The following is a 22579-nucleotide window of genomic DNA, read 5'->3' on the forward strand; positions in this document are numbered from 1 at the left end:
ACAATGACATAAAAATCAAGGCCAATGGCTCTGCAATCTCCTCCCTTGCTTCCCAAAGAATCCTAGGATAAATGCCATCAGGCCCCAGGGACTTATTTATTTTCACCCTTTCCAGAATTTCCAATACCTCTTCCCTACGTACCTCAAAGCCGTCCATTCTAATTAATTGTGACTCAATATTCACATCGGCAACAATGTCCTGTTCCTGAGTGAATACTGACGAAAAGTATTCATTCAGTGTCTCCCCAATCTCTTCAGCCTCCACACGCAACTTCCCACTACTATCCTTGACTGGACCTATTCCTACCCTAGTCATTCTTTTATTCCTGACATACCTATCGAAAGCCTTAGGGTTTTCCCTCATCCTACCATGTCCCCTCCTTGCTGCTCTTAGCTCTCTCTTCAGATCCTTCCTGGCTACCTTATAACTCTCAATCGCCCCAATTGATCCTTCACGCCTCATCTTTACATAGGCCGCCCTCTTCCATTTAACAAGGGATTCCAATTCCTTATTAAACCATGGCTCCCTTTTCTTTTAAAAGGGAAACTCGTATTTCCAACAACATGTTTGGAACTTAGAATGAACAAAAGGCAGATGAGCACTGAAATGGTGTTAATGAAGTCCAAGTGGCTGCTCTCCGAAAGCTTGTGATTTCAAGCAATCCTGTGGACTATAAACTAGTGTAGTGGGACTTATGACTTTGTCCACTTCAGTTGAACACCAGCACCTCCCACATTGTGGTGTTCATGAAGCATTTGAATGGTACTGAGTGATGACTATCCAAACAGACATCATCCTATCTGGCAAAAGAGCCATTGGGCTAGCTTGAGATTGTTTGGATAGAGTTTCCAAAAGTACTACAGCTAGTGAAGGGAGAGTAAGTCAAGTGAATTCATCATAAAAGGAAAATTCTGGTATTAATTTATTGTGACATTCTGCTTCTCCTAACTGACTTGAACAGAAGCCAAGCAATTGATCACTCACCTATCCGTTGGTGTCTGCTGCTGGAAATCTAGTTTGTTCAGTGATGTGTGAAATTCGTTTACATTATAGCTGTGTAATATTCTAACCTAAATTGTTTAATCAATTTCAGGAGTGGTATGTATGTTTATAAACCTACAATGAATCGAACATGTTGCCCTCAGTATACAATAAGGTAAGAATTATGTCTACACATAGCCATCTGCATTTCCTATTTGCTAGTTTTTCTATATGGTGTATAAGGCACCGCATTATTGGAAATATATATTTGTGGACTAGGATACGGAACTGTTTGGATACTTTCTGGATTTGAAAAGGGCTTTTAACCATGTGGTTTCTTGGAAAATGAAATCATCAACTTAATGTGTGCTGTGATCTACCTGCTGCTTAGAGAGACGTGGCTTTGGAAAAGTCTTTGGGGAGACCACCCTAGTGATTTCAGTTCAGTGATTCCTGAAAAACAACATTTTGAGCCTGAACTAGGCTGTTTGTAATCTTATTTTTGATCCAAAATTAACTACTTAATGTACATATATCTGCACCACTACTGAGGCCATCTCTTTTTAGCTCCATAACATTGCTTGATGACCTAGCTTCTGCTGCTGAAACTCTGTCATACATTTGTTATCTTTGTTTTGAGTATTTAACGGTACTCTTAGTCTTCCACATTCTTATTGCCCATGCCATTATCTGTGCCAAACTCTGTTCTTTTATCACACTTGTTCTTGCTAACTGACATTTGTTCCTATTCGAACATATTAAGTGGGGCCAGAAGTAGGCCATTCAGTCCCTCAAGCCTACTCAAACCATAACATTATGGTTTATCTGTTTATGTTTCGAATTCTAATATACCACTGATAACCTTAGATTCTTGTCAGGCAAAGGGGAAAAAATCTACGTCTTAAAAATATCCATGACCCCATCTCAAATGTCTCTGAGGCAGAGTTCTCTCTGAGGGAAAAAACATCTTCTCCTCTGTCCAAAAAGGCAAACCCTGACTTTTGAAACAATGTCCTCTAGTTTTGGACTCCTCCACATTGCCAAGACTTTTTAGGATCTTGTATGCCACAATGAACTCACTTCTGAATTCCCAGAGAAAGAAGCCCTGTCTGTTCAACCTTTCCTCAAGACTACCTGCTCATTACAAGTATTAATTTGGAATACATTCCCTGAGTCCACCACTTGTGCATTTACATCCTTCCTTTAAATAAGGCAACCAAAACTGCATGTTATTTGAGATGGGGTCTGAACAACTCCCTGTATAACCAAAGCACAGCATCCTTCCTTTCATGGTCAATTCCTCTCATAATAAAGGATAGCCTTCCATTAACCTGTTTAATTACTGTATCTGCATACTAACCTTTTTGTGACTCAAGCACTGAAATGCCTAGATCCTGCGCACCTTGGAAGTTTGTAATCTTTTTTCATTTGATTTAATCCTCTGCTTTTTTATGTTCTGCTTACCAAAGTGAACAACTACCTTTTTCTAATTTATACTCCATCTATCAACGCATCTGTATCATCATCAACTCTATGTCCTATTCACACCTATCTTTGTGTCATCTGCAAATTTAGTTCCTATGCCTTCACTCTCCTTATCCAACTAATTGATATAGTTATAAAGAACTGGAACTCAAGCACAAGCCCCTTTGGGATGCTGCTCATCACATTCTGAAATCAGAAAAAGACTTATTTATGCATGCTGTGTTCACTGCCAACCAGCCAATCTTCTCTAATGCTCATTTCTTAAGCATCACGCCATGAACTCCTATTTTGCACAAAACCTTTTTTTTATGTGCCATCTTGTCAAATGCACTTGAGAAATCCAAGACCAGAAATCTACAGGCTTCCCTTTAGTTTCATTGCATGTTACTCCTCCAAAGAATCCCAATTAATAGGTTAAACATGGTTTTTCTTTCATAAAACTGTACTGATTCATCCCAGTTACTTTCAGATTTACAAACTATCCAGTTATAATCTCTTTGATGATTAATTTGAACATCTTCCCCATGGCAGATGTCCACCTAGTGCCCCATAGTTTTGTGTTCTATGCCTTCTTTCCTTGGTTAGAGAAGTTATTTGCTACTTTCTGGTTTATGGAACCATTCCTGAAACTACTGATTTTTGGTAAATGTTTGCACCTATATAAATTTTATCTCCTTCATAGCCTCTTTTAAAAGCCTAGGATGATGTCTTTCGGGACCTAGAGACATGACAGCCAACAGCTGCATTTCCCCAGTGATTAAAATTGCAATCAGGTTCTCCTTCACTTCCATCACCTGACTTTTGATCCTCTACGATGAAGGCGGAAGCAAAATATTTGTTCCTTTTCACCCGCAATTTCCTTATTATCCACTCTTTTTCTCTCTGGGAGACTGACACTTCATTTACTCTTCCTTTTTAAATAACTGTAGAAACCTCCTTATCTGTTTTTTACTTTTCTTGCTAGCTTCTCTTACAGCTAGCTGCTTTTTACCGATTGACCTTATAATTATGTTTTGCAAGTCAGATGACTAGACGGAATATAAAGAACAGTCGATCATCATTGACTAATTATATGGTGTTTCCCTGAGTCTGATGCTTTACTTAATTTTAGTTAACCATGGGTGGTAGTTCCTCCTCATTCTGTATTGAGCCCTTAACAGGCTCCAGTCAGAACTAAGAACATATGAATTTGTTGTTTGCTGCAACCCAGCAAGGAAGTTTTTATTCTAAAGCTGTGCACACTGACAAAGCTCAATCAAGTCTGAACAAGTCCACAAGTACTTGCTGAACGCTTGCCTGTGTCATGTGACTCAACTCTTAAAGGGACACTGTCCTAACACAATATACACCAATCATAATACCAAACACCCCTTCACATTTACTTTAAAACGTCCCCTTAAACAAACAATCCCAGTACAGTATTTACATTGTTCTGAACACAGTGAATACGTAGAAGCAGCAAAGGTATTTGCAGGAACATGATGCACGGTTCTGCTGGATACAACAAACAGGAGGACCTATTCATAAGGGTTTGTTTGGATGGTACCTGTTTTGGGTTAGCTGTCTTTTTTACTCTGGTGCTCAATTCATCCTAGCAGATCCTGGGACCCTCTGGTAACCAGGGCTAGTCCCGGAGCCTACAAACAGGTTCTTCCACAGGGGAAGGTATCTTCACTCTCTTGTGGGTTACTTCAGGGGTAGCGTGCTGCCTTCAGGAAGCAAAGCTGAGGACCTGTGGTGCTAGATGGTTCTAATACTTGGGGGTATGCTACCAATGGCTGATCAGCATCCCCTCGCCTTGTGATCTTGTGTCAAATCTGGACTCCGTAGGATACAGGATCTGTCTGCACCAGGACTGTGTCTGATACCCACTTGTCAGTTGTATTTTAGCTCCCGACCAGTACTTGATCAGCCTAGTGAAGAAAGAATCTCTTGGTGTTAGTTTTCTTTCTGGACATCTGGGCTTACTGATCCTTAACAATTTTGTGCATTTCTTCAGGTAGCAACAGATCAAATATGTTCATAACTTTCTTTTAAAAAGCATGTATGCTGATGAGTTCTCGGTAGTGGCATGAGATGTGTTTTGGTATGTGACTATACCCAAACACATTTCATGATTGATAACTGACTAATGATCAGGGATCACCCTTTGACGCTTTAACAGTTGCACAAAACTTTTCACAACTATTGTTTGAGAGATAATAGCTCCTGACTTAATGTGGCAAATAACATTACGTTTCATGCAGTCAGTAAATTCCTACATGAGGAAATGAGAACTATTACCACTGACATCCTGCTCATGGTTACTGAACTTTGCAGATACTTTGTCCAGTTTCTCGGTGCTCAAGTCTGCAGAAGTGGACTTCATTACTGCTACCTGTAGCCACTTAGAATGAGCATCAACTGCCATCAGCAGCAATTGACCCTCAGTGGCTGGCAAAATTAATGTACACAATACCACAGTATTCCCAGAGCTGTCATGGCAACAATGGTGGGGCATTGCTGTTTTTTACACAAATCTTGCACAAATTAGCTGTCCCTTCGACTTGAATAGTTCCTGGCGAGTTCCTTCAAAGCTCACCACTCCTGGATCATCCTGGTGCAACTGCTCCAGCACCTGATATGTTCAGAGAGATGGTCACCCTCATTCCCTATTGAACATAACTGTTCCGAACCATGAACTCCCATCTCTCCTAACATATATGACTTAAGTGCTTGATAGGTACAGTTGAGCCTCTTTTTTTTTTAAAGTACCAGATCCATCACTTGGCTTAAAACAGTGTTGTTTCTGGTATTGATCTTCACTTGGTCATATCCTTTGGTCCAACTCATATGGCGACCAGAAATCCCAATCTGACCCAGTCCCATTTTGCCAGCATTTGGCCCATATCCTACTAAACCTTTTTATTCATGTACCCATCCAGATTCCATTTAAATATTGTAAGTGTACTCTTTTCCATCTTCTTTGGCAGTTCAACCCAGACACAAATCACCCCCTGCATGAAGTAGTTACCCTGGAAATCCTTTGTTAGTTTTTTTCCCTCTCCCCCTAAATGTATGCCCTCTAGTGTTGGACCCTCTGCCAGCTATTCACCCTATTCATGCCCCTCATGGTTTTATAAACCTCTATAAATATGATCACCGCTCTATCTCCAATGCTGTGAGGATTTTTTTAGAGTGTTTGTAAGACAGAGATATCAAGCAGTGTACCAAAACCACAAGAGTAAACCGCTTGAATCCTTGGGGTTTTTTAAAAAGTTGTAACAATGGAGGCACCCTTGATATGTATGGCCAGCTCTCTCAGATCAGGATTTCTAGTTTTTCTTTAGTTTCTAGGTTTAGCTTTAAGTTGTTGTGCGCTTGAAGAAGTGAAAGCTATCATTTTCCTCCACTGGGTTACACCTAAAAACTGGGACATCTCTCTGCTGGGTCACCTGTGAGACAAATCTATTTTTCTGAATTCTCCTTTTTGCCAAGGAATGTGTTGATGGGATGTTACCTACATTGGAATAGTTAATTAGTAATGTTACCTATATCTCTTATTCTGTTCACTTATTCTAAATTTGTGTTTCTTTAGTTGTATTTTAACAACTATATTTAATTAAATGTTTTGCTTAATATCGAGTAGTTTGACCAATCACTTTGCATCTCTAACATGGCACTTCACATTTGTCTTTAAAATAAGAAAAAGTTAGGGTCGAGGTTACCTTCTTAAAATATTTTGAGGGGGTCTGGTCCATAACTCTATTGTCTCCCCAGTTAGTCTTTTGCTCTTAATGTATTTATAGAATCTCTTCCGATTCTCCTTAACTCTATTTGCCATAGCTGTCTCATGTCCCCTTTTTGCCCTCCTGAGTTCCTTTTCAAGTATACTTCTATTACTGTTATACTCTTCTAGGCATTCTCTTGAACCCAGCTGTCTACATGTTATATATGCCTCCTCCTCTTTCTTGATCGGAGCCTCACTTTCTCTAGTCATCCAGCATACTGTCTCTGAACTCTCGTTACCTCATCCTTAAAAGCTTCCCACCTCCCAACAATCCCTTTACCTGCGAATAACCTCCCTGAATAAACTTTTGGAAGTTCCTGTCAAAATTATCTTTATTTCAGTTTATGACTTTAAATTTTTGATCAGTTCTTTCCCATTTTAAAGCTAATAGAATTATGATCACTGGTCCCAAAGTGCCCCCCCCACTGACACCTCTGTTGTTTGCCCTGCCTTATTTCCCAACAGAAGGTCAAATATTGCTCCTTCTCTAGTAGGTACATCCACATATTGAATAAGAAAGTTTTCTTGAACAAACTTAGCAAATTTGTCTCCATTCAAGTCCTTAACACTATGACAGTCCCAGTCCATCTTTGGAAAGTTAAAATCCCCAACCATATCAACCCTATTTTTCTTAATGGATATCTGAGATCTCCTTACATATTTGCTCCTCTATTTCCTGCTGACTGTTGAGGGGCCTATAATACAATCCAAGAAAGGTGATCATCCCTTTCGTCTTTCTTGGTTCCACCTGTAGAACTTCATTGGATGATCTTCCAGGAATAACCTCCCTAAGTATGGCTGTAATGTTCTGCCTCACTGAAAACGGCACTCCCCCTCCTCTCTTGTCTCCTTTTCTTTCTTTCCCATAGCATCTGTATCCTGGAATATTAAGCTGCCAGTCCTGTCCATCCCTGAGCCACGTTTCTGTAATTATTATGTTTTCAAGCATGCCCTGAGTTCATTTGCCTTACCAGTCAGACCTCTTGCATTGGAGTAAATGCAGTTTAATTTATTAGTCTTACCTCATTTTCTGCCAAGCTCTTGTCTCTTGTGACTAATAGACTTGCTCCCTCTTATCTCCTGTACCAGTCTCAGCCTTTTCTGTTTTCTCACTATCGCTTTGGTTCCCACTCCATGCGTCTTATGGTTTAAAGCTTCCCTAGTAGTACTCGCAAATTTGCCTGCAAGGACATTGGTCCACTTCCAATTCAGCTGAAACCTGATTGTCTTAAACAGGTCATTTTTACCCCCGAAGAGATCTGTAGTCCAAAAATGTGACTCCTTGCCCCCTGCACCTGCTCTTCAGCCATGAATTCATCTGCTGTATCCTCCTATTCCTACTCTCACTTGCCCATTAATAGTCCAGATATCACTACCCTCAAGGATTTTCACTTGTGCCACTGGCACCAGCATGCTTTCTGTTTGGGAGAAGTAGGGAATCTTTCATTCATTACTGTGTTGTCCTTCACTTGAATGAAGAGGCAATCTGCACGATGCATCTCATTACGTTGCCTATATTTCATATTGTGCGAGTGTGCTACAACGCGTTAGAGCCCACCTCTGAAATTGACTGGCTTCTATGGAGGAAATCGAGCTGAAGATTGATGTGAGGGAGCAATGATCTGTCAGCAGAACAAAGTGATAGTCGTATAAGCAGTGGTAAAATTTCATCCATGCCAAAAATGATGCTGAAGGCCTCCTTCTGCAATTGGGCAAATATCATTGCTGCACTAATGAGTATGTGCAAAGCAAAAACAGTTGGCCTCACCTCTCCACTGGACCATGCAACAGTACTGTCCCAACTTATATTCTTGGTCGTAACCATAATGATCTTTTTTTTAGATTCGATTAGATTACTTACAGTGTGGAAACAGGCCCTTCGGCCCAACAAGTCCACACCGACCCGCCGAAGCGCAACCCACCCAGACCCATTCCCCTACATTTACCTCTTCACCTAACACTACGGCAATCTTGATGAAATCATCCCCAAGGCTGTGAAATATCGAAAGAACAAATGCAACATTAGCAACAAATTTCTTCTTTTTGATTTGTAGTTCAATGTAAATTTTATTAAGAGTGTGCTGTTATCTTTCCAGGTGTCATGCTTTAGACTTCAAACTTTCTAAATCATCAAAGAAAGTATTGAAGAAAATGGCACGGTTCCTTTCCAAGGGAGAGGTAGCAAAAGGAACTGATGGTAAGTACTGTTTACTGCCAGTTGTGATTCTAATAAATTCGGTCTGATACTGTTATGTTATCCATTTACTGTGGCAGAAATTTTATTTTATTTCCCACCACCCCTCCCCTAGGAAATAGTGAGTTGAATTGAGGCACAATTAAAATCATGGGTATTTGAGATATTTGTATTTGTGTGATTGGTCACTCTTGTATGAATCATGCTATTCAGTGAGGAGATAACATTAGGTCTTACACTGCTGGGCATTCGGAGAAGGCAAGTTAGTTTCCAGCAGCGATTATCTGTTATCACCAATGGAATCCTGGTTGAGTTTTCCTGGTCTTTCTGTGTGTCCTGCTACCACCAAGTCCAGGAAAATTAGGCCAGTTGTTGTACCACGATGCTGTCTTTGTAGAGATTGTTGTCTCTGCTCAGACGATAGAGTGAAACTGAGAGAATCTTGATTCTATTTGACTAATACCATGCCATGTCGTTCAGTACACCACATGTGCTGTAATTTATAAAGTAAGATGCAACTATTTTCAGTATGTGGTTAGAACTAATATTTCTTTTATTCCTAAGTAATGAATCCAGGTTATTGCTACAGTTTGCATATTTCAAAATGATGTTCCTCATTAATAAGATGAAGCAAGCCAAGTTTATGTTGTTAATTTAGTTTGGTTGCCCCAGCAAAAATATCCTGATGTTGTTTTTTAACAAATACAAATTAAAGCTATTTGCTGAGTTACTATTCCAGGCTTAGTTTTACTGAGTTCTTGTAGATAATCTTGTGCAGTTTTTTGCAGATTAATAAATTAATTGTTTTGCCAGTTGGCAAAGCAACAGTGAAAATCCTAGACCACCATTTAATTGAAATCAAAGTTAACTTACTGTCTGTGAATCCATCCTTGGCAATCATCTAGTGTTCCAGCAACGCAGGACGTGACCTTGGCCCCCCCCCCCCCCACTCCTCCCCAAACACCTCCAATGTTGAGTATTTAGACCTTGAACCGTATTCTACTTGGATCATGACAGATTTTAATCCTATTTTTATCTTGGATTTTGTAATCCTTGGTATCCTGTCAATTCTGAAATTTTCAATTGACTTCGGTTCAGTGAATTTTCAGGGAGAGTGATCCAGATCACTTCAGCATGATGAAGTGCTTCTGATATAGTTTCTGAATCGTCAAGTTTAAAATCTTAAGGTTATGTAATCTTCTCTTGAACTCTCCTACCGGTGGTCATTTGTCTCTGTACATTTACTTCTTCAAAACCTTTAATCAGTTTAAGTGCTTGTCCTCATCACTTATGTCTTTAAACATTCCAATGAATCTAGTGTGTGGAGAGCACCATATCCTTTCCAAGGGGTACCCCAAAGTTGATCGCAGTACTCCAGATGGAGTCTGACAAAAGCTCTTTACAATTGAAACACCAACTTCCCCATATATTCCAGCTACCTTGAGTCAAAGACTGGCATCCCATTTGCCTTCATTGATTTTTCTTTTGTATCTGTGTATTAGCTTTTAGTGATGGTACCTGAACAGCCACAATTCATGGTTGTTACACATCATCTATCTGCTGACTAATTTAGTTTGCCTAAGTTCCTTCATAACTTCTTGCTCCTCCATAGGATACTTCTTAGTATCTGATAAACTAAGAGACGATTAAGTTAGGGTACATTCTCTCTATCATTTGTCTCTTCCTAATTAATTATTTATACATCACAAGTTTGTATCCGAGTCTCTTTGCTATTCTCTTGAGCACAATTTTATTAAATATTTTCTGGTGTCTATCTAGAAAACTGCCATAGGCTGTTCTCTGTTCGGCTGTGCTAGCGACCTTCTTAAAAATAAACTCTGTGAGGTTGTTCAGATATAATCTGCCTTCACAGATTCATCAATTAGATACAGTTTGCTGGTCAAAGTGACACTTGTGCTGTGCCATGCTCCTTTAATGTAGCTTAAAAAAGATACATCCCTTAGTATTTATTCACATAAGGGAAGTTGAATAAACTATCAGCATTTTGACCAGTGTATTATGCAAGTTGGTAACAGCTCACCAGGCAAAATTGTTTTGTGTGTACTGTAGTAAAGGTGAAACAATTCCCTTCATAGATTGTGATATTACCACCGAATTTGCTAGTACAATTAAATATACTTCTAAGGAAGATTGTTCTTTGTTTAATGAGAAGATTGAATTATTTGGTATGAAAAATATTCAGATATACTTTAATGGAAAATATAACTTGGAAATGCAATGGATGTGCCATATTTCAAACTGTTGAAATCCATCATGTAATTATGCCTCTTCATGTGTTAAAGTTGAACCCATGGATTCTCACAGTGAAGATGCTGGAATTGATCATCAGGCTGTACCATGTAACTCAGAAGTCAATGTAGATATAGAGAAACCTTTGAAGATTGTGAGCCTCGAGGAATTACCGGAGTCTGCTGAAATACAGGAAAATCCTCAACCAGATGCTGCTAGTGAGAAAGGGGAACCAGGACAAAAACATGCATCCTCAGAGACCAATGTTTCCACTGGTTCACTTAAATGTACTCCGAAACCAGGTAGGTTTTAAGAATTTGAATGACATTGTCAAAATTATCATGCAAGATTCTTGAAGCAAACAATTAGCTGCTAATATTTGTGAATGTTCAACTTTTTGATCTGTATCGCATTTCTATAACTAAAATGGAGTCTGATGAATTGAATTGTTTGAAGTACCTCTTTGTTTGTTCCCTTGCTGGTTCGGAACTATGAAGAAAGTAGAAACCAATCTTATTAATTTTCTTGCCACTGCCTAATATATCCAGGATATTTTTGATAATGTATGAAAGTGGTCACATGGCTGCATTTTGCTTTTAGTTGTGATACCTTCGTTCGTTCAAGCCAGCCTTAACACTAGGCCATAAGCTTGGTCAATAGGGAAGTATGTTAATTTGTCGCATCCTACTTTTATTACACAGGTTTCTGGGATTTGTAGTTATTTCAGGAATTGTACTTTGCTTTTCTGGCCATTTGCATTTACGGCTTGCAGATTCATGGTAACTGAGCAAAGTCAAATGGTTCTTTTAATTACCCATGATTGAGCTGATCAGAGCTTTCATGTGTATTTCACGAATTGCATTCTGTGATTCTGTAAATCTTGAATCAGTGACCCTTGGTCATATAAGGTGAATACTCACAAAATTTAATTCAATGACAAATGTTCTCTTTTTAAAAAAAAAAATCCCCTTTCTTGCCTTTGGTTATCTTTCTGACCTGGTGTACCAAGGAACTTGATTTTTGATGCAGAATTTTTCATTTATTTAAAATTGCTCCTTATTAAATAGTTTACTTGCCAAAAAATGAATTGTGGTTGACAATGAGTGTATGACCCAACTCAAGTTCTTGCCTAATTACCTGTGTGGAACCTATTGTGAAGTACAGCTCTTAAAAGGCAGTACAGAACACTCCCCTCTTCACTTCTCTGAAAAAGTTGCTAGCTCCAGAACTAGAGAGGTAGAGAAAGAAAGAAAATCAGAGGATAGTTTGTTTTGAAATTGATTTTCTTTTGATGCACATACAATGTTGAAACTTGTAATAACTTGAGCAAATTTCAGTAGTTAAAATATGAGAAATTGAGCTGAGAGAGAGTGGTACTGTTTTGTTGGTCATCTTGGCTCTGAATGCTCCTGCATCTTTGGGAGCAGAAAGCTGTTAATAAAAATGCATAACCTTCTTTTAATTTGAATGTTAGTATCGAATTGAATATTACACTTCAATCACCAACATAGCCAGCTGGACAATATTTCCTAGGTAAGTATTTGAAATGCTCATTATTGTGTTCAGTTCAAGATTTACGACTTTATTAAAATTAACAGCAGGTGGCAGCACAGTACAGGAATTTTGCCTTAAATTGGAATATGTGAAATGTAGCTCATCTGCAGTAGATTAGATTCTCTACAGTTTGGAAACAGGCCCTTCGGCCCAACAAGTCCACACCGACCCTCCAAAGAGTAACCTACCCAGACCCATCTCCCTCTGACTAATGCACCTAACACTATGGGCGATTTAGCACGGCCAATTCACCTGACCTGCACATCTATGGACTGTGGGAGGAAACTGGAGCACCCGGAGGAAACACACGCAGACACTGGGAGAATGTGCAAGCTCCACACAGATAGTCGTCCGAGGCTGGAATTGAACCTGGGACCCTGGTGCTGTGAAGCAGCAGTGCTAACCACTGAGCCGCCCATACAGTACTCCTGAATGTTGTACCAACTGCCCTTTTTTAAAAAACAGTATATACAAACAAAATATGGATCGATTTCTTAGGTTTTGCTCTGAACATTTCTGTAAGTAGAACTTCACCCCAAATTGATAATAAAACAGTGTGACAATGGGATGTAATATTGTGTATCCTTGTCAAATGAATTACTTATTGCACTGAAGTGGCACAGTTTGCAAAGCCAAATAATGACTAAAGTAACAATTCTAGACATTTTTCAATTACTCTTAGCACTACATGTTCATGTTGAGTTATCCCCAATAATGCATGGAATATTTAATTCTATTCTTTTGCCAAATTCTTTGTAGCTACGAAAGCAAAATATACTTTGACACTTCTGGGCAAGATCTGTTTTTTGGCAGCCTTTATTAGGCGTTTTTTGTTGTTAGGCTTGACTGCTGCTGAATGTAGATCTTCCTTTCCCTTTTTTTTGTTAATTGTACCTCAGCAATCAATTTTATCAGACAACCCAGGCAGTGACCCGGAGGTCAAATCAGTGCCATCATATTGTTATAATCCCAGATGAAACTCTAAAATTCATATTGCTGTCTGGCTCGGAGCCAGTATTTTATTTCAAGCCAGACCAAATTTGAGAGATGTGGTATTAACTAAGAGAATAAATCAACTAGATGCAACTGTTCTGAACAAACAAATTAAGTGTTTAACAAAATTAAGACAGTATGCCAATCCATATAGTCATTAGCATCCCTGGGTTGTTGAAAGAAGTCTTGACCACATTTACTATTTGATGTGCTCTGAGGGGTGTTCCACCATAGTTTGTCCGTTGCCCATACTTGCCTCCTATAATTCTGGATGTTGGAATATAAGTTGTAGCAAACTGGTGAAACACCTCACCGAACATCAAATAGTAAATGTAGTCAAGATTTCGCAGCAATCTTCAGATGTTAATGATACAATGGTTTGCCAAATCTCGCTAAAATGTTGTTTTCTCTAGAAGAGGTTCCAATTCCTTTCTCTCCAAAGATCCGGCTTTAGACAACACAGTCAACTTGTTCAGTCACAGACTGCGTTAACAACTGCTCACATTCAGGAAATTTGATCTCTTCCCCGAGACTGCGTTCCACTAATTCCTGAGACTGCATTCCAGCATTTGTTTGTGGGCACATGGCTAGAACACGGAACGTTACAGTGCAGTACAGGCTTTCGGCCCTTGATGTTGTGCCGACCTGTAAAACCAATCTGAAGCCCATCTAACCTACACTGTTCCATTAGTATCCATATGTTTATCCAATGACCATTTAAATGCCCTTAAAGTTGGCAAGTCTACTACTGTTGCAGGCAGGGCGTTCTACACCCTTATTACTCTGAGTGAAGAAACTACCTCTGACATCAGTCCTGTATCTATCACCCCTCAATTTAAAGCTATGTCCCTTGTGCTAGCCATCACCATCTGAGGAAAATGGCTCTCACTGTCCATTCTATCTAACCCACTGATCATTTATAGAAACCTCTCAATCTTCTTCTGTCTAATGAAAACAGCCTCAAGTCCCTCAGCGTTTCCTCACAAGATTTCCCTCCATACCAGGCAACATCCTCGTAAATCTCCTCTGCACCCTTGCCAAAGCTTCCACATCCTATAATGTGGTGACCAGAACTGTCCACAATACTCCCAAGTGCGGCTGCACCAGAGTTTTGTACAGCTGTAACATGACCTCATGGCTCCAAAACTCAACTCTGTATCAATAAAAGCTAACATACCGTGTGCCTTCTTAACAACCCTATCAACCTGGGTGGCAACTTTCAGGCATCTGTGTACGTGGACACCAAGATCTCTGCTCATCTACGCTACCAAAATTCTTACCATTAGCCCAGTACACTCTATTCCTGTTGCTCCTTCCAAAGTGAATCACGTCACATTTTTCCTAACTAAACTCCATTTGCCATCTCTCAGCCCAGCTCTGCAGCTTATATATGTCCCTCTGTAGCACATCCTTCAGCACTACCCACAACTCCACCGATCTTAGTGTCAACTGCAAATTTACTAATCCATCCTTCTACATCCTCATCTAGGTGATTTATAAAAATGACAAACAGCAGTGACCCCAAAACAGATCCTTGCGGTATACCACTAGTAACTGAACTCCAGGATGAACATTTCCCATCAACCACCACCCTCTGTCTTCTTTCAGCTCGCCAATTTCTGAACCAAATCACCCCCAATCCCATGCCTTCATATTTTGTACAATAGCCTACCATGGGCAACCTTAGCAAACACCTTACTAAAATCCAAATACACATCAACAGTCTTACCCTCATCCATCTGTTTGGTTGCCTTCTCAAAGAACCTAATAAGATTTGTGAGGCACGAACTACCCTTCACAAAACCATGTTGACTGTTGCTAATCAAATTATTCCTTTCTAGCTGATGATGAATCCTATCTTATAAATGCTTTCCAATACTTGACCCACAACTGAAGTAAAGCTCACTGGTCTATAATTAATAGGGTTCTCTCTACTCCCCTTCTCGAACAACGGAACAACATTTACTATCCTCATCTTCTGGCACTGTTCCTGTAGACAATGACGTCATAAAGATCAATGCCAAAGGCCCTGCAATCTCCTCCATGGCTTCCTAGAGAATCCTAGGATAAATCCCATCTGTCTATTTTCACACTTTCCAGAATTGCTAAAATCTTTATCTCAGTATTCTCCTCAACAGTATTGTCTTTTTCCAGTGTGAATACAAATGAAAAGTATTCACTTAGTGCCTCTTCTACTCCTCTGACTCCACACACAATTTCTCACTACTGCCCTAGGTTGGCCGTATTCTTACTCTGGTCATTCTTTTATTCCTGACATACCTATAGAAAGCTTAAGGGTTTTCCTTGATTCTACCTGCCAATGACTTCTCATGTCCCCTCTTGGCATTTCTTCGCTCTCTCTTTAGGTCTTTCCTGGCTAAGTTGTAACTCTCAAGCACCCTAACTGAGCCTTCACATCTCATCCTTACATAAGCCTCTTTTTCTTCCTCCTGACAAGAGATTCAACTTCTTTAGTAAACAACGGCTTCCTCGTTCGACCACTTTCTCCCTGCCTAACAGGTACATACTTGTCAACGCAGTAGCTGTTCCTTGGATAAGCTCCACATTTCAATTGTGCCCATCCCCTGCATTTTCCTTCCCCATCCTATGCATCCTAAATCTTGCCTAATTGCGTCATAATTGCCGTTCTCCCAACTATAACTCTTGCCTTGCGATATCTACTTATCCCTTTCCATCGCTAAAGTAAACATAACTGAATTGTGGTCACTGTCACCAAAGTGCTCTCCTACCTCCAAATCTGTAACACCTGGCCAGGTTCATTACCCAATTCCAATGTGGCTTTGCTCCTTGTTGGCCTGTCGACATACTGGGTTAGGAAACCCTCCTTCACACATTGGACAAAAACTGGCCCATCTAAAGTCCTCAATCTATAGTGTTTCCAGTCAATGTTTGGAAAGTTAAAGGCCCCCATAATAACTACCCTATTATTCTCGCTCCTATCCAGAATCCTCTTTGCTATCTTTTCCTCTGTTTCTGGAACTATTCGGAAGCATATAGAAAACTCCTAACAGGGTGACCTCTCCTGTTTGTAACCTCAGCCCATACTACTAAGTAGACGAGTCCTCAAACATCCTTTCTGCCACTGTAATGCAACCCATGACTAACAATGCCTCATCTCCCCCTTTTTTTTTTTAAACCACCTTTCCTGGTCATACTGAAACACCTAACCCCCAGAAGCTGTAATAACCATTCCTGTCTCCAAAATGGCCACAACATCAAAATTCCAGGTACCAACCCATGCTGTAAGTTCACTCATCTTATTCCAGATGTTTCTGGCGTTGAAGTAAACACACTTCAAACCATTTTCCTGCCTGCCGGTGAACTCTTGCAACCTTGAAACCTTATTTCTAACCTCATAACCTCGTAACTCTCAACCTCCTGGATGCTGGAGCCACAATTTAAGTTACCATCCCCCTGCTGAATTTGTTTTAAACCCTCTCGAAGAGCATTAGCATACCCCCCCCCACCCCACCCAGGGTATTGGTTCTCCTCTGGTTCAGGTGTAGACCATCCTATTTGTGGAGGTCCCACCTACCCAGAATAAGTTCCAATTATCCAGGTATCCGAATCCCTCCCTCCTACACCATCCCTGAAGCCACATGTTCAACTCCTCTCTCTCCCTATTCCTCGCCTCACTAGCACATGGCATGGGTAACAAACCAGAGGTAACAACTGTTGTTCTAGCTCTAAGCTTCCACCCATTCTCCCTGAATTTGCGCCTTAAATCCCCATCCCTTTTCCTATCTATGTAATTGGTACCTATGTGGACCACAACTCCCTTTCCCCCTCCCCTTTAAGGATCCCAAAAACATGATCTGCGACATCATGACCCCGGCGCCTGGGAGGGAATATATCAACCACGGGTCTGTCTCATTCCCACAGAATCTCCTGTCTGTCCCCTAACTATGGAGTCCCTAATGACTAATGCTCTGCTCCTCTCCACCCTTTCCCTTCTTAGCAACAGTACAGACTCTGTTCCAGCGACCTGTACCCCATGGCTTACCCCTGTTAAGTCATCTCCCCTAGCAGTATCCAAAACGGTATACTTGTTATGGAGAGGAACGGGCACATGGGATCCCTGCACCGTCTTCCCATTCCCTTTCCGTCCCCTGACTGTAACCTATCTATCTTTTTCTTGTACGTGAGGTGTGACTACCTCCCTGTAATTCCTCTCAATAACCCCCTCAGCCTCCTGAATGATCTGAAGTTCATCCAGCTGCAGTTCCCTTGCACAGTTTCCAAGGAGCTGGAGTTGGATGCACTTCCCACAGATGAAGTCAGCAGCGACACTAGTGGTGACCCTTACCTCCCACATTCTGCAGGAGAAACATTCAACTGCCCTAACCTCCATTCCCACTATTTTAAATTCCCAAATAGACTATCGGAACATAAAAGAAAACTAATTACCTCACCCATCTAGCACACAGCCTTTTTTTTTGGTTAGAGGAAGAGGAGTGGGAGACATTACTCAAGTAGTGTTTTGGGTAAAGCAGCTGCTGAAATATATTACTGAACTTACTCAGCAGTCCTGTGTGTGCTCCACCCATAGACAAAGTTAAGTTTTTATAATTTAAAAATACCTTCCCAGCAGGCCCCTTGTCCTTGCTGGGATTTCTGAATTTCAATATTTCTCAACTTCACCCAGCATATACTGCTTATAGGCTTTCTTCATCTTCATTCTCAGTTGCCCTGAACCATCCCACTGCTACCGCTGCTAGAAAAATGGAGACCGCTGAACACACGAGCTAAGTTTTTTTTATAATTTAAATTTACCTTCCCAGCAAGCCCCTTGTCCTCACTGGGATTCCTGAGTTTCAATATTTATCAACTTCATCCAGTATATATTGCTTGTCGTCTTTCTTCATCTTCGTTCTCAGCTGCCCTGAAACATCAGTGGCTTCCAGGAATGTCTTATGTCCCAACAACTGTGAATTTTCTATCAGTAGCTCTTTAGCACTTGCTTAAGCACTCAATTGCTGCTGCCTTCTCCCAGCAAATACATACCAGACAAGTTGACACCAGAGAGCCACCTTGGGCTCTGTCCATCTCATTAACAACATAGCCTGCTTTGAACTAGTTTTATTTTATTTCAAAGCTCGCTGCTTTTACACTAATTTATCTTAACTTCCAAAACAGACAATCTCTTATTCTAATACCATTAAACAAACATGGGTAGCCTCTTAAAGTACTGTGACCTCAATTTTTTAAGTGTATTAGATTTGCATTTACATTTGTCATTTTGTACAATTAGATTTAATTTTCTAATCATATCATACTAAAATACATGAGTCGTGAAATGGTTGTTTGCAAAAGTATCAAGAACCGATGTGAATGATCACTGCAAATGTTCATTGATCATAAATAGAGTCCCTATAGTGTGGGAGCAAGCCATTCAGCCCACTGAGTCCACACTGAATCTCCAAAAAGCATCCCACCCGGACCTACCTGTTACTCCTGTAACCCTGCATTCCCCATGGCTCACCCACCTAGACTGCACATTCTTGGACACTGGTTAATTTAGCATGGCCAGTCCACCTAACTTGGATTGTGGGAGGAAACCCATGTAGACACAGGGAAAGTGTGCAAACTCCACGCACAGTCGCCCAAGGCTGGAATCAAACCCAGGTTCCTGGCGCTGTGAGGCAGCAGTGCTACCCACTGAGCCACAGTACTGCCCTGGCTGTTGTTTGAAAGATTTCCCCATCTGAATTTTATTCTCAGTCACAGGTACTATCTCCTGTGACAGCTTAGCTTAGTTTACCTCACGAGGTGCATTTTTTACATTGCCAATGCAAAGGGACCTTTGTAATCTTTTAAGTTTGTAATTTTGTTTTAGTTTGTTCCAATAACATTTAGTTAAATATTTGTTAAGCTTCTTAAAACCTTCTGCCTTGAAGATTAAGGCATTGTTCCAATCTTTTGGAGGTCAATTTTAGTTTAACAGCAATGAGGTAAAAGATGTTTAGATAGGTTGGAGGAATTTGACTTTGCTGTGAAGAAGTTATTTAAACAAGAACTTCCAAGTTGCATTTCAAGAAGAGAGCCACTTTAAATAAATAGGTCATTGCTCTTTTACAGCAATTATTTTTACAACACTTATAAATGTTTAAACTTCTGCTTATTCATGTAAATCCTTTTATTTTGTGAAACAGTTAAATACATCATTCTTGATTCAATGCCCAAATCTCTCTCGCATGCATATTGCCTATTCAGAGAGAGCAAAAGGATGTTTCTGGAACTTAGTGACTTTTGATAGCGTTGTGACATTTGTAAAACTCAAATTAATTTTAACAAGAGTGCAATTCAAACAGAATGTGTTATACTTCAACATTGGGTCATGCTTATGTCAAAGCTTTGGAGCTAGTGGTGACAAGTATATTAAGAAATCTCTAGTGGCAGTGGCTATCGAGTTAAATCAAACAAAGAGCCCAGAAAGATAAGTTATTTGATGCTATTTGAGTTAGGAGAGTGATAGCATGTTTAAGTGCATGTCAAGTCTTTCAGTTAGAGTTAACATGTAGCCAATACATTTGGACTTTTGATGAAAAGTGGAATTGTCAGAATAGGTGCAACTGTGGATTGAAATGGAAACAATGAGCAAATATGCATTACATGCCTCTTGACTCTGAAGCTACCTTAACTATATTTTCTCCTACCCCACTTCCTGTATGGCCATCAACGCATTCTCTCAGTTTCTCAATCCGCAGTTGCACCTATTCTGACAATTCCACTTTCGATACCAGTGCCTCCATAATGTCTTTTTTTTCTTTGACTGATGATTCTACTGCTTCTCCCAATGACAGGGTCCTTGATCCTGTACGTATCATTTTCTACATTCGTCACCCCTTCACCTCCTGGCCAAGACCTTGGTGTATTTTTTTCTTATCTTCACTTTCCAACTCACCGGCTGTTCATATTTAATTGGTTATCTATTTTTGCCTCTTCAATTACACATTTGGCTCTGTTCTCTTTCAAGCGTACAAAGGGATTGTTCACTTTCTATCTCCTTGATCCACTCCTCAATTACTCTCTTTGGTCTTTTCAAGTGTAACTAGCAAGTGATGTCCTCATTCTGCAAATGAATAAATAAAAATTCCCTTGTACTACATTCAGTTTAGTATGCTCTATTTGTGCTCTTGATGCAGACTCCTCTATTTTGGAAGACTAATCACAGATTTGTCATGTCCTGAAACAACGCCTTTAATTCAGTCTGCAAGTATAACTTGGAGCTGCATCACTTCTTCAGTTCTTCGTCCCACTATCACTGTGATGTCAGCCTGCTGCATTGTTCCACTGGAGTTCAGATTAAATTTAAGAAGCAGCACCTTGTCTTTTTCCATCATAGATTTTTCAGTTTCAGAATCTAAATTGGGCTCAACAATTTCAGATCATAATTTTTGACTTCTTTTTTCTTTTTGGGAGGCAACCCTTTTCGCGTTTATACAATAGAATAGAATCCCAACAGCATGGAAACAGGCCCTTCAGCCCAACAGGTCCATTCCGACCCTCTGAACGCACCCAGATCCATTCCTCTACCCTATTATCCGATATTTACCCCTGACTAACGCACCTAACTTATACATCATTGAACACTATGGGCAATTTAGCATGGCCAATTCACCTAACCTATTGTGGGAAGACACTAGAGCACCCTGGGGAAACCCATGCAGACACTGGGAGAAAGTGCACGCTCCACACATAGTCGCCCAAAGTTGGAATCGAACCCGGGTCCCTGGCGTTGTGAAACAGCAGTGCTAATCACTAAGCCACTGTCCTGCCTCCTGCTGCCCCTTATATTTCCTTGAGTCCCATATTTATTTAGTCACTTAGAGTCATAGAGATGTACAGCATGGAAACAGACCCTTCGGTCCAACTCGTCCATGCCAACTCGTCCATGCCAACCAGATATCTCAACCCAATCTAGTCCCACCTACCAACACCCGGCCCATATCCCTCCAAACCCATCCTATTCATATATCCATCCAGATGCATTTTAAATGTTGCAATTGTACCAGCCTCCACCACTTCCTCTGGCAGCTTATTCCACACACGTACCATCTTCTGTGTGAAAAAGTTGCCCCATAGATCTATTTTATATCTTTCCCCTCTCGCCCTAAACCTATGCCCTCTAGTTTTGGGCTCCCCCAACCATGGAAAAGACTTTGTCTATTTATCCTATCCATGCCCCTCATAATTTTGTAAACCTCTATAAGGTCACCCTTCAGCCTCCGACACTCCAGGGAAAACAGACCCAGCCTGTTCAGCCTCTCCCTTTGGCACAAATCCTCCAACCCTGGCAACATCCTTGTAAATGTCTTCTGAACTCTTTCAAGTTTCACAACATCTTTCCGATAGGAAGGAGACCAGAATTGCACGCAATATTCCAACAGTGGCCTAATCAATGTCCTGTACAGCCACAACATGACCTCCCAACTCCTGTACTCCATACTCTGACCAATAAAGGAAAGCATGCCAAATGCCTTCTTCGCTATTCTATCTACCTGCGACTCCACTTTCAAGGAGCAATGAACCTGCACTCCAAGGCCTCTTTGTTCAGCAACACCTCCGAGGACCTTACCATTAGTATATAAGTCATGCTAAGATTTGCTTTCCCAAAATGCAGCACCTCCCATTTATCTGAATTAAACTCCATCTGACACTTCTCAACCGATTGGCCTGTCTGATCAAGATCCCGTTGTAATGTGAGAGAACCTTTTTCACTGTCCACTACACCTCCAATTTTGGTGTCATCTGCAAACTTACTAACTATATCTCTTATGCTCACATCCGAATAATTTGTATAAATGATGAAAAGTAGTGGACCCAGCACCGATCCTTGTGGCACTCCACTGGTCACAGACCATCAGTCTGAAAAATAACCACCACCACCCTCTGTCTTCTACCTTTGAGCCAGTTCTGTATCCAAATAGCTAGTTCTGTCCCTGTATTCCATGAGATCTAACCTTGCTAACCTATCTCCAATGGGGAACCTTGTTGAATGCCTTACTGAAGTCCAGATAGATCATGTCCAGTGATCTGCCCTCATCAATCTTCTTTGTTACTTCTTCAAAAAACACAATCAAGTTTGTGAGACATGATTTCCCACGCACAAAGCCATGTTGACTAGCCCTAATAAGTCCTTGCTTTTATAAATACATGTACATCCTGTACCTCTGGATTCCCTCCAACAACTTGCCCACCACCGACGTCAGGCTCACCGATCTAAAGTTCCCTGGCTCGTCCTTACCACCTTTCTTAAACAGTGGCACCACGTTAGCCAACCTCCAGTCTGCCAGCACCTCACTGTCACTTTCAATACAAATATCTCAGC

The 22579-nt window shown here is 40.6% G+C and overlaps 1 protein-coding gene across 10 annotated transcripts in view; it reads left to right on the forward strand.

The window, feature by feature from the left end:
- The window catches only part of LOC122561177 (arginyl-tRNA--protein transferase 1), a 225295-nt gene that overhangs the window by 22999 nt on the left and 179717 nt on the right, over positions 1-22579 (forward strand). For 8 of the 10 annotated variants that reach the window (XM_043712697.1, XM_043712690.1, XM_043712698.1 and 5 more), the window contains exons 3-5: positions 1095-1157; positions 8333-8433; positions 10734-10982. In XM_043712697.1, coding sequence (XP_043568632.1) covers positions 1095-1157; positions 8333-8433; positions 10734-10982 — 413 coding nt within the window. The remainder of the gene's footprint in view (positions 1-1094; positions 1158-8332; positions 8434-10733; positions 10983-22579) is intronic. The other 2 variants (XM_043712693.1, XM_043712689.1) reach the window with 1 other exon arrangement.

This window comes from Chiloscyllium plagiosum, chromosome 22, assembly GCF_004010195.1.
Source record: "Chiloscyllium plagiosum isolate BGI_BamShark_2017 chromosome 22, ASM401019v2, whole genome shotgun sequence".
NCBI classification, from domain to species: Eukaryota; Metazoa; Chordata; class Chondrichthyes; order Orectolobiformes; family Hemiscylliidae; genus Chiloscyllium; species Chiloscyllium plagiosum.